Raw genomic sequence first — 13,959 nt, 5'->3', positions numbered from 1 at the left:
TGCCCCTTGAAACGCGTTGACATTCGACACTGTCTGAACCATCAAAGTACTGAACGATATCCTGTTCTTTTGTGTGCTCTGATTGGTTAATAGCTGCAGAGATGTAGTGTCAGCCCCAAGGGCTCTATTGAGATCTATAAATAAACTCTATAATTAGTATTCTCAATGGATTGCTGGGTCAAGGTTTGAATCCAGAGCATGAAGCAAACAGGGGCACTCAGTGGGATGGGATTGGGAGAATAGATGCTGGTGGCCTTAATGTGCACCTTCTGCCTGTTGTTAATATTTATTAATTGCCCTTTTCTCTTGTTACATGCCCTCGCATTATTATTGGACTTTGAAGCCAAGAACGCTTGATTGTAATTGTTCAAAGTCAGGGCCGGCTTTTGGGAGGTGCGAGCGCTGCGACCGCACCGGGCGCTGACCTAAGGGGGGCGCTGTGTTTAGCAATAACTTCCGAAACTTGCGATTTAAAAGCAGCTGCTGAAAAGTTCTCTGTGCGTTTAGCTTTCAAGAGACAATTAATATGTCAAGATACCTCTTGTGATTAATGTTCCTGCTAGAGAGAGAGAGAGATTGGAGTTTTGCCTGGTGTCAGCTTTGACTCAACAGAAAGTAGCATAGAGGGTTAATATGCCTGCTGCCAAAAAAACAGAAATATGGGGCATATTTAAGAAAAGTGGCACTGCACACAGTGCAGCGCCACTTGTCCTGCACCACTTAGCGCCCCCCTAACGCACCATGTGTGCATCATATTCAAAGTATGGTGCACCATGGCAGTAGTTAGGGGACTAGTGTCAGAATTTTTTAAGCTAGTCCGGTGCTTTGCAGGATTAGTGTAAAAAATGTTAATGCTAATCCTGCAAAGCACCCAGAGGCCCATTGTAACCAACAGACGCCTCCTTTTAAAAACTCTGAGCAGGCGTTAAAAGTGCCAGAAAAAAAATGATGCAAAGAAATCCGTCAGATTTCTTTAAGCCTTCTTTTTTGGCCCTCCCTAATGGAGGAATGCCACCTTTGCATACATTATGCCTGGCGCAGGCATAATGTAGCGCAAAGGGATACTAAGTGGCGCAATGCATGCATTGCACCGCAGCGTTTTTGGCCTTCTAACGCCACATTAGCGTTAAAAAAATGTGGTGTTTAAATGGCGCTAGGGGCTCCTAAATATGCCCCTATATTTTATGTGGCTAGCTGAGTGGTTTAGTAAAGCCAACCTTTACAAGTGCTTTAAAACATGAATGTATGTGAAAGGGGAGTAATGCAGAGATGAGGGGCACATTTGATGGTAGTGGGTGAAACCGAGGAGGAGGTCATGGGATTGGGGGCACCACAATAAACTGTCGCACAGGGCGCCACCAGTCCTAAAGCCGGCCCTGCGTGTGTCTTTCTGTTTGTGGTTGTGTTACGGAGTGCTCAGAACAAGGTTGGTTAATGTGGACTGGACCTTCTCTATGATGAAGAGATCCTGCTCTGACTCATGAAGGTGATCACGTTGGGTGGGTTGTATAAATTGTGGGATTCATCAATGTGTAACCCCCAACTACCTCAGCCCAGTGTGGTGCAGACCTGAGTCAAAAAGTGATACATGAGCAGTGTGAATGGCACCTTTATGTTGTGGCTCCTGCTGATTAGTCCGGATGGGTGCAGTGACTGATGGCTATGCTGCGCTGACCTGCATGAACTCCAACGTTTTGTGCACGCTGGCCTAGACAATTGACCGACTCTTCCAGCCCCCGTAGAGAGCTAAGGAATTTAGGTCCATGTATATATACTTTTTTTGTGCCGTATTTGCGTCATTTTTTGCTGCAAAAGCGGCTCAAACTTACAAAATATAATTGTATTTTTTAAGTTTGCACCACTTTTGCGGCAAAAAATGACGCAAATGCAGCGCAAAAAAAGTATAAATATGGGCCCTTGGGTGGGGAAAAGGTGTTAGTTACAACCAACCCTGTGCAAGGCTGATGTTTGCGTAAGGCAAGGTAAGGTTGCAGCATATTGTGCCACCCATTGCCCCCCCCTTAAAGCAATAGCCCCCATTATGTCCTTTTTTAGTTTTGGGGGGCAGGCCAAGTTATTTTCCCTAGAAGCACTGATCTTGAACATTTGTCAAAATGTAAACATTTAATCAAGAGAGCTGCCAGCTAAGTGTTTGAGGCATCACCCCAGGGGCGTAACACAGGCCCATTGGTGAAGTGGGATGGAAGTATCAGGGGCACTTCTTATTTGTTAACAAAAGATAGTGCCAGGGCCTTTGTCAGAATACCATTACAGTTTGCACCACCTATTGCATTTGCCAACACTGCCGATGAAAGTACCAACACAACTTCTAAACATCACACTCCTGTAAATGTGACAATTCTGACTATTCCAGGCCCGAAAGTTAAATAAAATTGTGTTGGTGGCAGATATTAGCCATTTCAATGGATATTTTTATTAATAAACAACTGTTGTTGTGCTCATTTCTAAATTAAACAAACAACGCCACCACATGGCAGACTATCATAAGTGCCAGTGTGGACAGTTAAGTGCCGGTGCCCAGCACTGAAAACCACAGTCTCAAATTAAGCATTGATCATGGGCCTTTCACAGCATTATACAGGGGACCCCATCATTTTATGGTATGCTACTTGATTGGCCACAGCTTTTTAAATCTGTCTTGCATCTCTTCCCCATAGGTAAACGGCATGCTGAGGGTCCTGAACATTGCTTTCAATGGATTCGGGAATGAAGGAGCCCTTGCGCTGGGTGAGGCGCTCAAGCATAACAGCACCCTGCTCCACTTGGATATCAGCAACAACCGCATCAACAATGAAGGGGCCAGCCTGTTGTGCAAGGGCCTGGAGGTGAACGACACACTGCGCATACTGAAGGTCTGCCCGGCTGCCTCACCTCTATCTGATGCCGGGGACGGGAGTGCGGGGATGGGAGGTGAGAGGGGCACAAAGGACAGCATGTTTGCTAGCTTGCATAGACCAACGTCCATGTTACCCATAAACGTATACTACCTACATGGACTGTTATTGTATAAGACCTCATCAACCTGTTTTGGGTGGAAATCTAAGTTTCTCCCTAAAATGGCTTTACAAGGACCATGGCATTACGTGCTACTACTGTGTGAGGTGATACTGCATGTTGTATTAACAGGGTGAATTCCTGAGACAAAATCTCCAGGTCAAACCTGGAGGACTGTGTTCCAGGAGTGAGACCTGTAATGACATGCAGAATTCACTGACACCGGAGTTGGTGATGCACCAAGTTTTACAATTACCATCGTATATAGAATGCGTCTGGCAGTCAGATATGTGAAGTCCCACAATGCTGGGCCTGCCAGTGAAAACAATTTTCAGATAATGAAGGGCAGCCTCTGAGGTATCCTCTAGCACAGCTTGCAGAATACATAGCTTCTGGCCTTAAGAGTCACTGGAAGTAACTTAGAGGTTGGCATGGTGGTGCTGTAATACCTGCTTCTCTCTGGCATTACACTGTACAAAGGTGATATGGGCCTTTCCATTGCAATTGCATAGAGAGAATGACATGCCATAGAAAAGGGTTCACTAAAACCATGGCTGTTGAACCAAGTGTGGGAGGTGGTATGGGAGAAAAGAACCCTGCTGCCAGGTACACTTTGCACGTGGTGTCTTTAAGGGACAAGGTGTTTAAGGGAGTTGGAATACATGGAGCAGAAGAACCTCTGCTTTCTTCTAAATTGATGAACTAAGAATACCTCCTTTCTGAGATCTTCACTTGTTTTTATGTACCCTTTCTGTGGTGAAGATTACAATTCTTGGGGCTGTAGCAGGCAGTGTTTTTTTCTCTGCTTGGTGGCCCTGCCCACATTTTATGTATGATGAAATAAGCTTTTGCAGTTCGCTTACTTTGTGAAGGCGGCGTGTGTCCATTGTAAGTAGCTTGAAATGAAGTAATTACATTTCTTTTTTTCTGCCTTGCAATACATATAATTGTTTACATTCGTCTTGTAACCTCATGTTGTTGCAGCTCTCCCGGAATCCTTTGACAGTGGAAGGGGCAATGGCCCTGCTGATTGCTGTCAAGAAGAACGTGGAGTCTAAACTGGAGGAGCTTGACATCTCAGTAAGATTTAAGACATAAGCATAATTGTGCACACTCTCCTTTGCACACGCCACCAATCAAGTGAAAATGGACACGTGCCTGCCCTGGAAGCCACCAGACTGGGCAACTAAATGACACTGCACTTACGGGTGCATATCCACTGAGGGGGGGTGAGCAGCAGGGGCTTTGGAATGGACATTGGTAGGGGGACTTAAGGTTTTCCAGTCCAAGACTCTTTTGGGGGGGGATGAACAACTGGGATATTTTCTGAGTACTTTTCATGGGACTGGCTGTTTTTAGGTTGCTTGATGTGTTGGGCTGACAGTGGGAATGTTACACTGTGTACTATGATGGAACTAGATATTTGGATGTGAAAGGGCCTTTTCGAGACACATCCCTACAAAGGATTGCTTTCTTTGTACTTGGTGCTTTCAGTAACTGTATCTGTAGTACACACTGCCTTGGAAAGGGTTATTTGGATTGAAAGTGAGTGAATGTGCCAATTGTGTGTGCGTCTTCATAACTCGGGCAGTCTGGTGTAGGAAGTGTGTGTAGACTTCATTTGGAACACTTCCCCTGGACGGGCTGTGCACATGTTTTTCAGAGGTGGTCTTCTGCACTGAATAGTGACTGATTGCCCTGTTTGCTGTCACAAGTCTGGATCAAATGTTAAGTGGTCCCTCAACCATACAAACCAATGATCTGTCCAACTAGCTTCTCACTTCTGATGGGCAGCCTCCTTTCTTTCTCTCCTGACCCCTGGCAAAAGCTGTGTGTGCACTACTCCTGGGCGGAGATAGTTTGCACTGTAACCAGTCACTGGACTCCAGTCTCCTTTCTAATTTGACCTGCCTTTGGTCTCATTGATCCACTGACTGATCTCCTATTTTCTCTCTTTGCTGACCCAACCCAGGTCTATTGCCTTCACCATACACTACCTGATAGCTTCTCTTTAGTGGCAGGCACAGAGCGGCCTCATGCACCGATGCCCCCCACGACCTAGCTCTCACTTTACACAGACCTGCCCAGTCCTTCTGTCTTAATGACCAATGATAGGTCTCCTCTTTGCGCCATACATTGCAGAATTACTTGTCTTTAGTGACCAGTGCAGTGCAGCCTCTGTGCACTGATGCCGCCAAGTTCTAGGTCACGGTTATGCACCGACCTTCCTAGATCTCCTTAATGCATTGATGTGTGTCAGAGTTTCTCTCTGCATTGACCAGTCCCAACTTTTCTTTATTCTCTGAAATGTCCTTAGTCCCATCTGTGCACTCACTAGTCTCAAATTTCCTTTAGGCACTGGCCTGTCCCACAACCCCTCCCTAATATTCCAGATCCCGTCCCTATCTGTTCATCTAGTAGCACTAAAGTGACCTCCAAATGTTTCCTGTAAGCACTGAAGTGTTACTGGTCTGTTCTGTGCAATGACCAATCCCAGGTCTCCTCTGTGCAATGAACGCCCCCATATCTTCTTCTAGTGATTACTGATAAAGCTGTCCTCTGATCTTTCCAAAGGTCAGTTTTCTCCATACCCTGCCCTCGTCCTTGTACTGACCACAGATAGGTCTTCTTACTTTGATAAGCACTAACAGCGCTCCCAAGTACATTGACATATGTCTGATCACTACTCCGCAGAGACCAGTGACCGACAGGTGGGGTTGTTATGTAGACAAAGTAAAACATTTTCCACCAGAGCAGTGTCTTTGAAAGACCCTAAGGAGTATGGAAGGATTAGGTGCATGTTAGTGATTCTGTGCCCAGGAGTGTCTCTGTCTGGAGAATCCCATTCCTACCTCTAGTGATAGGTCCACACTGTTTACTGTGCAACGACCGGTCCTGTATCTTTTGTTATATTCTTGTTTTCAACATAGACAACATGCCACTTTTTTACTAGTCACTGTACCCTCTTGCTAGTTGCCCATGATCGTGATTGACTAGGTGACCTGTTCTGTTAACAGCAACTATTTACCACTCTTGACCCTTCCAGTGCCCCATAGGTAGATACCTATGCCTGCTCTTAAGCAATCACCATATTCCACTGTCAGCGGCCCTTGAGTACGCTTGTCAACCACCATGCTGCATGTATCAGTGACCCTGTCCTGTCTTGGCAAATTACAGTACTGTATTCATCAGTGATCCACACTTGACTAGTTTCTGTAATAAATCCAACTAGTGGCTGCTCTTGACTAGTGACTATGGTACATAGGAAGAGACTCCAGCCTGGTCCTGACCTGAAACCTGAACTCTGACCTTGCCTGTCCCACTCCATTTTAGAATGTGCTGGTGAATGAGCGCTTCCTGGATATGCTGGAGGAGACCCGCCAGATCCATCCAGCATTGGAAGTCTCCTATGCAGGAGTCGGTGGATTCATCGCCAAGAAGCCCAAGAGGCGACCAGATCCTATGAAGACAATTCAGGTCAGTCATTCTTGACACATCTTACTTGTAAGCTTCATAAAAGTGCAACAGTGTAATTTATGGCTGGCAAATTGTAAAGATTACCTTAAAATAAAAGTTTTCACTGGGAGCAATATAACTGAGATGTGGATGTCCATAGATACAAATCCAGGATTCCTAGTCATTCTACCGTCCCCCTTTGTCTCAGTTTTTACTCTTTGATTCGAGTCTGCTTGAAGGACAGGCAAATGCAGTTTCTCTCCAATCCTAGCCCGAAAAAAACACATAAAACTTTAGTTAGGGTTTAGGTTACTTTGGTGGGAGTGCGTTAGCGCTTGCAAAAAATCACATAAGAAAGGAAATATACCAAATAATGTTGCATGCTAACCCTTAACTTCCATGCCCATCATCATTTATGAAAGGTACAATGCATTTGGAATTAAGGGCACCAGTTGGAAAGCTATCAAACTTTGGCTAAAGTTCAGCCTTTTCCGTTTTTGACCAGTTTGGAAGGCACTGGGGTCGTGAACCGGAGAATAGCCTCAGATGTGTCACGAGACAATTCTGTAATCATCAGTGACATTTATTCTTTGTTCTTCAGAAAATAAATCCCTACCTTTGAGTTTATTTTAGGCCTGGGTGGAATATCAATTATGCCAGAGTAATTGGAGTTTTATTGGTAATACCGTGTTACTTCTTGACGTGGAATTACCAGTAATTACCTGATTATTCCTTCACATATTTGAGAGTAATATGGGGGAAAAGTCCTACTGCAAGAGCACATTTAGGGGCATATTTATATTTTTTGATGCAAAACTGCATTAACACAGTTTTGCATCACAATGTTTTGCACCATTCTTGAGCACCAGCCAGACACCAAATTTATAGAATGGTGCAAGCCGGCGCAAAAGGGTAGGCTAGCGTAAAAAAAAAATATGTAAGCCGGGTGGGGGTGGCGTTATGGGAGAAGGGAGTTTTGCACCAAATATGATATTAGGGCCGTTATAGTAAAAGAAATGACTCTATCCAGCCTAGGGTCATTTTCTGATGCAAAACCATCTATACCACATGACTCCTGTCTTAGAAATGGTCATCACAGGGGACCAGGGTCGCCTGGGCATGTCCATTGCACTCAGTGCCATGTAGGGGGGGGCATTTCAGGGCCCCCAATGGCACTTAAAAAAAAAAAATACTTACCTATACTTACCTGGGATGGGGTCCCCCATCCTCCGCTGTCCCTCCGGTGTGGGAGGGGGTGTCCTTGGAGCCAGGGGAGGGCACCTGTGCGCTTATTCCATGGTGTTCCACCATGGAAATCGGCCCACAGGTCCCTTGACGCCTTCCCTGAGCCAATCGTTAAATAATGGTGCAAAGCAAGCTTTGCACCATTATTTGGCCCCTCCTCCCCCACGTGCATGATTGTGGCACAGGGGGATAAATATGGCGCTAAGGCCATAGAGTCATTTTTTGCACGGGAACGCCTACTTTGCATCTCATTGACCTAAGGTAGGTTTCCACGTCCAACAAATGACTTTAACTCCATAACTTTGGCGCTAGACTGGTCTAGTGTCAAAGTATAAATATGGAGTTCGTTTAGCACCGAATTTGCGTTAAAACAATGACGCAAATTCAGCGCAAAACAAGTATAAATATACCCCTACGTGAGCATAGGCTCACACTCGCTATCGTGTTCGGCGACAATAGGCCCCTCATTACGGGTCTGGCAGTCCTGGGATCGCCAGACTTGCGGTGGCTGTCAGACCGCCACCAAAGCAGCGGTCTGGCCTCCACATTATGACCCTGGCGGAGCCGCCACGTTCCGACCACCAGCACCACCAGATTGCCGCTAGTCAACAGTTAGCCGTGCCAGCGGTCTTAATCCACCATGGCAGCGCTGCCCTGAGGATTACGACTCCCCTCTTCACCGGCTTTTGCATGGCGGTCCCAACGCCATGCAAAGGCTGGCGGAGACGGTGTGCCGGGGACCCGATGGGGGCTCCTGCACTGCCCATGCACCGAGTTACGGGCAGTGAAAAGCACAAAGGGTGCTGTTGCCTCTGACGCACCACAACAATGCAGCCGGCTCGATTACGAACCGCCGTCAATGTTGTGGTGAGTTTCCCGTTGGCCCAGCAGAAAACTCATAATAGAGCCAGCAGGTGGAAAACTGGAGTGGCGGTTTTCAGCCACCCGCCAAACTCTTAATAAGGGACAAAGTGCTGTTTCTTAGTGCAAAATGCATCCCCACCTCCATTTTGGATGTGACGGTGCAATTTACGCTACAAAATTAGTGCTAAATGGCAGAAGTAAATTGGGGAAAAATCCTACCACAACAGAACATTGAGCACCTGCAAGTGAGCACTCGCTGTTCGTGTTCTGCTGCATTTAGAGCTATTTCTTTGAGAAAAATGCATCCTTGCATGCGTTTTGGACGTGAGGAGGCATTTTTGCACTAAGAAATAGTGTTAAAAGCAGAATTACTCTCCTCACATACTTCAATCGTACTCTTTCAGAACTCTTAGGTAATTTTGCGTGATTATGCTACACAGAACTGTGCAAGTTACATCCACCCCTTGTTTATTTGTTCTTTGTTATGTCAAGGGACAGGGAACTCTAGGGCCCTCATTATGAGTTGCCCAGCTAATTACGCATTATGAATTTGATGACTAACACAACACTCCTGCCGTTTTCCAATGGTAAATTTTGACAGGTCAATCATGGGAAAATGTATTGCATCAAAATGGCTGGTAATTACTGAAATATGCAGATTTTGATACTAAGCACCAAAAGCTGAATGTTATCCCCTATTATAACTGAAAAAAACTCCTAATTGGGTGTTAGTTATTGCATCAGATAAATTCCGAACCAGAGTACAGGAGTTATAGGATCTGGTAAACATTGGGCCAAACATTGGACCACCTGTAACGAGGGGCGAAATGTAGGAGGCTGGTAACTGCTGTTCTGGAGGTGAAGGTGCCTCCACTGTCGCAATGGCTTGGCAGCCAGACTGCCTCTTTCATTCTCTATGGAGGAAGCCCTCCCCCGCACTCCTCGCCTAATCAAACTTGCAACTTCTACAGCTTCTTCTGGCTCCTGCGTCCACCCAACCTCCACACTCCTACTGTGTCTTTTTATTTTTTATTGGAGGGGTGGGTTCAGCTTCTGCGTCCTCAATTCCCCTTTATTCTTCCTTATTCTTTTTTATCTTTCACAATTTCCCTCCCCACTCGCTTCCCATGTTAACAGTTATCTCCTAACCCTTTTCATCTCTACTTTTGTATTAGTGTCTCATTTCCCTCCGTCCTCTTTTTAGGTCTTGGCTAGACAGTGCATTACACACTGGGTTTATAGCCCACCCATAGCTTTATCATTGGTTTTCTTCTGCGTTTTTTAAATTTCTTTCATTCTAGTTTGTGAAGGCATGTCTGTGTCATGTCCTCTCCTTGTGTTTGACCCTCCCTTGGAGCATGGATGAAGTACTTGTGTCCGTCCACTGCTCCCGTTCTTGGTGCTACTTTTTTATGTCTGTTCATGCACTTCATTTGAGTGCTTGCTCTTTTCTCTGCTTGAAGCTAGCTTCCGTGATTGCCTCTTTCTGTTGCTACTTCAGCCCAGTGCTCTTGGCACACACTGCTTCTCTCTTGCCGAGCCGCGGCGAGTACTTCCCACTTGGGTTGTTTTTCCACAGAGTTACTGCCGCCCACAGGCGCTTGCCTGCACCTGTAAAGGCAGGCTTCATGGTGTGCCAAAAATCCCATTGCTGGCACAGACCCGGCAGGCTGTTTCCTCACTCAGTAGGTATCCAAGTACAGACCTTAAATGCAACTGGTTTTAGGTGGTCAGTTCATGAGTCAAAAACATCACACCAAGCTTAAGTGGGCATAAAGTGTATAGCGCCACTGGGGGCACATGGACGCTTTCCGTGGGGTGACTGGGAACAGGGACCCTTGTCACCACCTACTTCTTACCCATACTTCATCAAAAGGAACAACGCCCTCTTCAGTTGTGACACTGCCAGGTTTTTGTCTGTTTCCACTTTTCCTATTGCCATGTGTAGTGACATTAAGATAACCCAACCACACTTTTCTGTCGTTTTTGCGGCATTACCAAGGCTTGTGCAATTTGAAACATTGACTTGAGTAGCTGCTTTGCAAAAACAAAGCAACAATGTGATGTAAAGTGAGTATGCAAGGGTTGTGCTTACTTCATGATGCCGACCAGAGCAAGAGTAGCTACCATACCAAACCCCCATAGTGTGTTCCTTCTCCCACCCCTCCTGCCGAAAAAGTGATGTGACTGTCAGCGCCGGAACCACATCAGAGCGATTTTTTCCATGATTTTCATCGATGCTAAACAGCATGGCTAAAAGCTGTTGACAACGCCAATAGTTCTGGCATTGGCAAGACATGTTGACCAATTCTCGTTCTTTCTGCATTTATCTTCTTTACACTCTTCATCTTCTGTTCGCCATTTCTTCTTTTTTTTCCTTTCCTGTCTTCTTGTTTTTCTTTTCCAGTGTACGTAAGACATAAAAATATCACTATAGTACTCTGAGTTTTCTATTTTATCCTTTTTTCTTTGTTTTAATATACTTATAGTTATAATTACTAATGCATTAAGAATTGCAAGACTTTTTTAAGTTTTAGTTTTTACCGGACCCTCTATTCAAATTTTTGAGTCAAACCTGGCCGGGTATATCTTGTTAACGAAAATCATCATTCGTGGAAAAGGTGTGTGTTTTTCATGGAAAAGGACATGGCCGCCCACCTCATGATGGACTTGTGAACCATCTGCAAGGTTCTAAATGATCACTTATATGAGGTCCAGAGTTTTGAACTGTGATTTTTCCTAGAAATAAGGAGCGCAAGGTCACTAAGGATACCAAAATTGATTTGTGTATTGAGTGCATATAGCTGAATATTCAGCTTATGTTTCACACACACACCTGCACACATGCACATTCACACACCTGCACACACACACACATTCTTGTACGAAAACTAAAGAACACTTACATTTGCATTAATGGAGAACAATGCCACTATAACTCCCCACTAATGCAATGTGCAAGACCTCACACATGGTGTCACAGATGACATCTCAAATTACGCACCAATGCCATCACACATGGAATCACGTTTTACATCATCATGTACTTTACTTAAGGGCATAAAGTCCCTTTGGCTCAGAATCCACTAGACCCAACTTTTGACCATGCCCAGTGGACCTGGAAGCAGGGAGTGGCCTTGCACCGGGCTGGAGTTGAGTGCAAAAATTTTGAAGCTGACGTCTACTTGGGCCATAAACCACGTAGCAATTCTGCACTCGGCAACCCTACATCCAACCCCCACTGAACATGGCCTTAACAGGTCTCTAGGCTTTTGGCTGGTCCTGCTGATAAGTCCATACCAACTCCAAGGACTCAATAAGCGTAGACTTTGGCGATGCCCACTGGGTTCTGGAAGCAAGGTAGACAGTCAAACCCAATGCTCAACACTCTTTAACCCACAGCTATTTACAGTTGTCCGTAGGTTATTGCTACTAGATTGTGGACAAGAGGACTGGCATCTTGCCACATGCAGCACTATCTGTCTGACCTCCCATAACAGCTACATTTATATTGTCACTGATGTCCTGTGTGATATCAGCGCCGACATCGTATGCACGGTCATGCGCACCGTAAATAGTGAATTTCAGGGATGTATGACACTAAATTGATAAACAAAGTAGTGCTCTGATATCTAAAATATCTAGTGCAGAATATCCACTGCTGCTATATCATGAGGGAAGTAAACATAGTTAAGTGTAGATTTATTATTGTACACAACATGTCTATATACTTTGAAGATATATACATTGTCAAGTTGCAGAGAAGTGGAGTTAACAATAGTAAATCTATCCCTGCTAAAATACACTTATGTTGACGATACATTGATAGTCAATATCTTGCACGAGATAAACTTGCAGATAACATTACATTACATTTTTATTATCATGGAAGAACACTGAGTGTAAGTATTTATTAGGTTTTGAATCATAACCGCAGCATACATTCATCTGAAATTTTGGGAGTATTTTGTTTTCTTTTAAATTCAAAAGTTATATTAAAAAACACAATCTCCCTTCAAAGTATTTTTCTGTGATTTTGTTTCAATATTGATATACTTCAAGCCTTGTCAAAGCAAGACAAGCCTCTACATACTGTCTCTGGCTATGGAGAGCAGGAACTAGCTGCGAGGTGTATCACTCAGCACCCAGCCCCTGCTCTCCCCTGAGAGGAAGGTCAATCAAGCATTTCCTAGCTCGTCATTGTTGGTCATGTTGTTTTTAGGTTGAGGGTTGTTTAACAGTGCTGTTCATGAGGTGGGTCCCTTGGCCTCCAGCCCAACCATGTAGATATGTGTGTGCCACATGTTGTGTCTGTAAGATGGATCACCTTAGGGACATTGCCAGGCAAAGGCCACATAGACTGTGGTCTGTGGAGCCACTTGTGTGGGACTGCTACTGTTAGAAAGTGCCTCTTATCACATGGTCCCCCCCACACTTTTTGCCTGGTGTTTGATGTGGTTTCGAAGATGTAATGCCCAGGGCCCCTGCTAACCAGGTTCTCTGGGCCCGGTATATCTTGTTAATAGGGAAGTGACCTCTGCCCACAGGAAGTGGTCACACCCTAAGGTAGAGAGCCCATTGGTCCTACCAGGGACTCCCCTAAATGCCCACTATCTGCAGTATTTAGTGGGTGCCCCTAGACCTGCAGATCAAATTCCAAGGACACAAGAAGGCCTACAACAAAGAAGACCCGAGGCTTGAGAACTGCATTCCTGCTGCACAAAGAAAAAAGCACCAACCTCTGCGTGCTGCACCCAGGACTCGACAATCACTGCTGAGTGGTTGCATGGACCTCAGACAGACTCTACAAAACCCCAGAGGACCGCCACCCATTATGAAAATCGCCAAAGATCTCCCTCCAGAGTGAAGTCATCACTAACCTGCAACAAAGAAGCAAAAGTCTAGTGAAGTCCAGTTCACTGACTGGCTGCTGATCAAGTAACTGGACACATCAACTGGACCAAATTCCACCCAACGGACCTGTAGGACAAATCCTGCAAGTGTGCCAAGTTTGGTGGGACTGCAACCTTCAGAGGCTGTACTGTGCACTTGCTGGTGTACTGGACACCCAACATCAGACACCAAGAAGAAAAGCCCACTCCAGACTCTCAAAGGACTAGGGGCAAGCCCCATTCGATTGACCTCAGGACACCTAAGAACCACCCTCCAGTGGCCCTGCTGACTTGCAATCCACCCTCAAAATGATCTGCCTAATGTTTCCAAGGGCACCTTTGCACACAGCTCCTGGCTCACCTAACTGCTCTGCACCCGTCCTCCTTCGGCCCTGCATCAGAGAACCAGCTGTGCTTTCAGGGTCCCCCACCCCTTGCAACCTCTACACTCCAAGCGGACCCACCACACTCACCTTGAAGTCTGCCT

At 45.5% G+C, this 13,959-nt stretch overlaps 1 protein-coding gene across 1 annotated transcript in view; it reads left to right on the top strand.

Annotated features, from left to right (window-relative positions):
• The window catches only part of LRRC74A (leucine rich repeat containing 74A), a 138,811-nt gene that overhangs the window by 75,035 nt on the left and 49,817 nt on the right, over window positions 1–13,959 (top strand). The window contains exons 8-10 of the mRNA XM_069206009.1: window positions 2,679–2,873; window positions 4,000–4,095; window positions 6,349–6,492. Coding sequence (XP_069062110.1) covers window positions 2,679–2,873; window positions 4,000–4,095; window positions 6,349–6,492 — 435 coding nt within the window. The remainder of the gene's footprint in view (window positions 1–2,678; window positions 2,874–3,999; window positions 4,096–6,348; window positions 6,493–13,959) is intronic.

The sequence above is a fragment of the Pleurodeles waltl genome, chromosome 9 (assembly GCF_031143425.1).
Source record: "Pleurodeles waltl isolate 20211129_DDA chromosome 9, aPleWal1.hap1.20221129, whole genome shotgun sequence".
NCBI classification, from domain to species: domain Eukaryota; kingdom Metazoa; phylum Chordata; class Amphibia; order Caudata; family Salamandridae; genus Pleurodeles; species Pleurodeles waltl.
The sequence above is the reverse complement of the archived record's forward strand: the minus strand, read 5'-3'. Positions and strand labels throughout refer to the sequence as shown.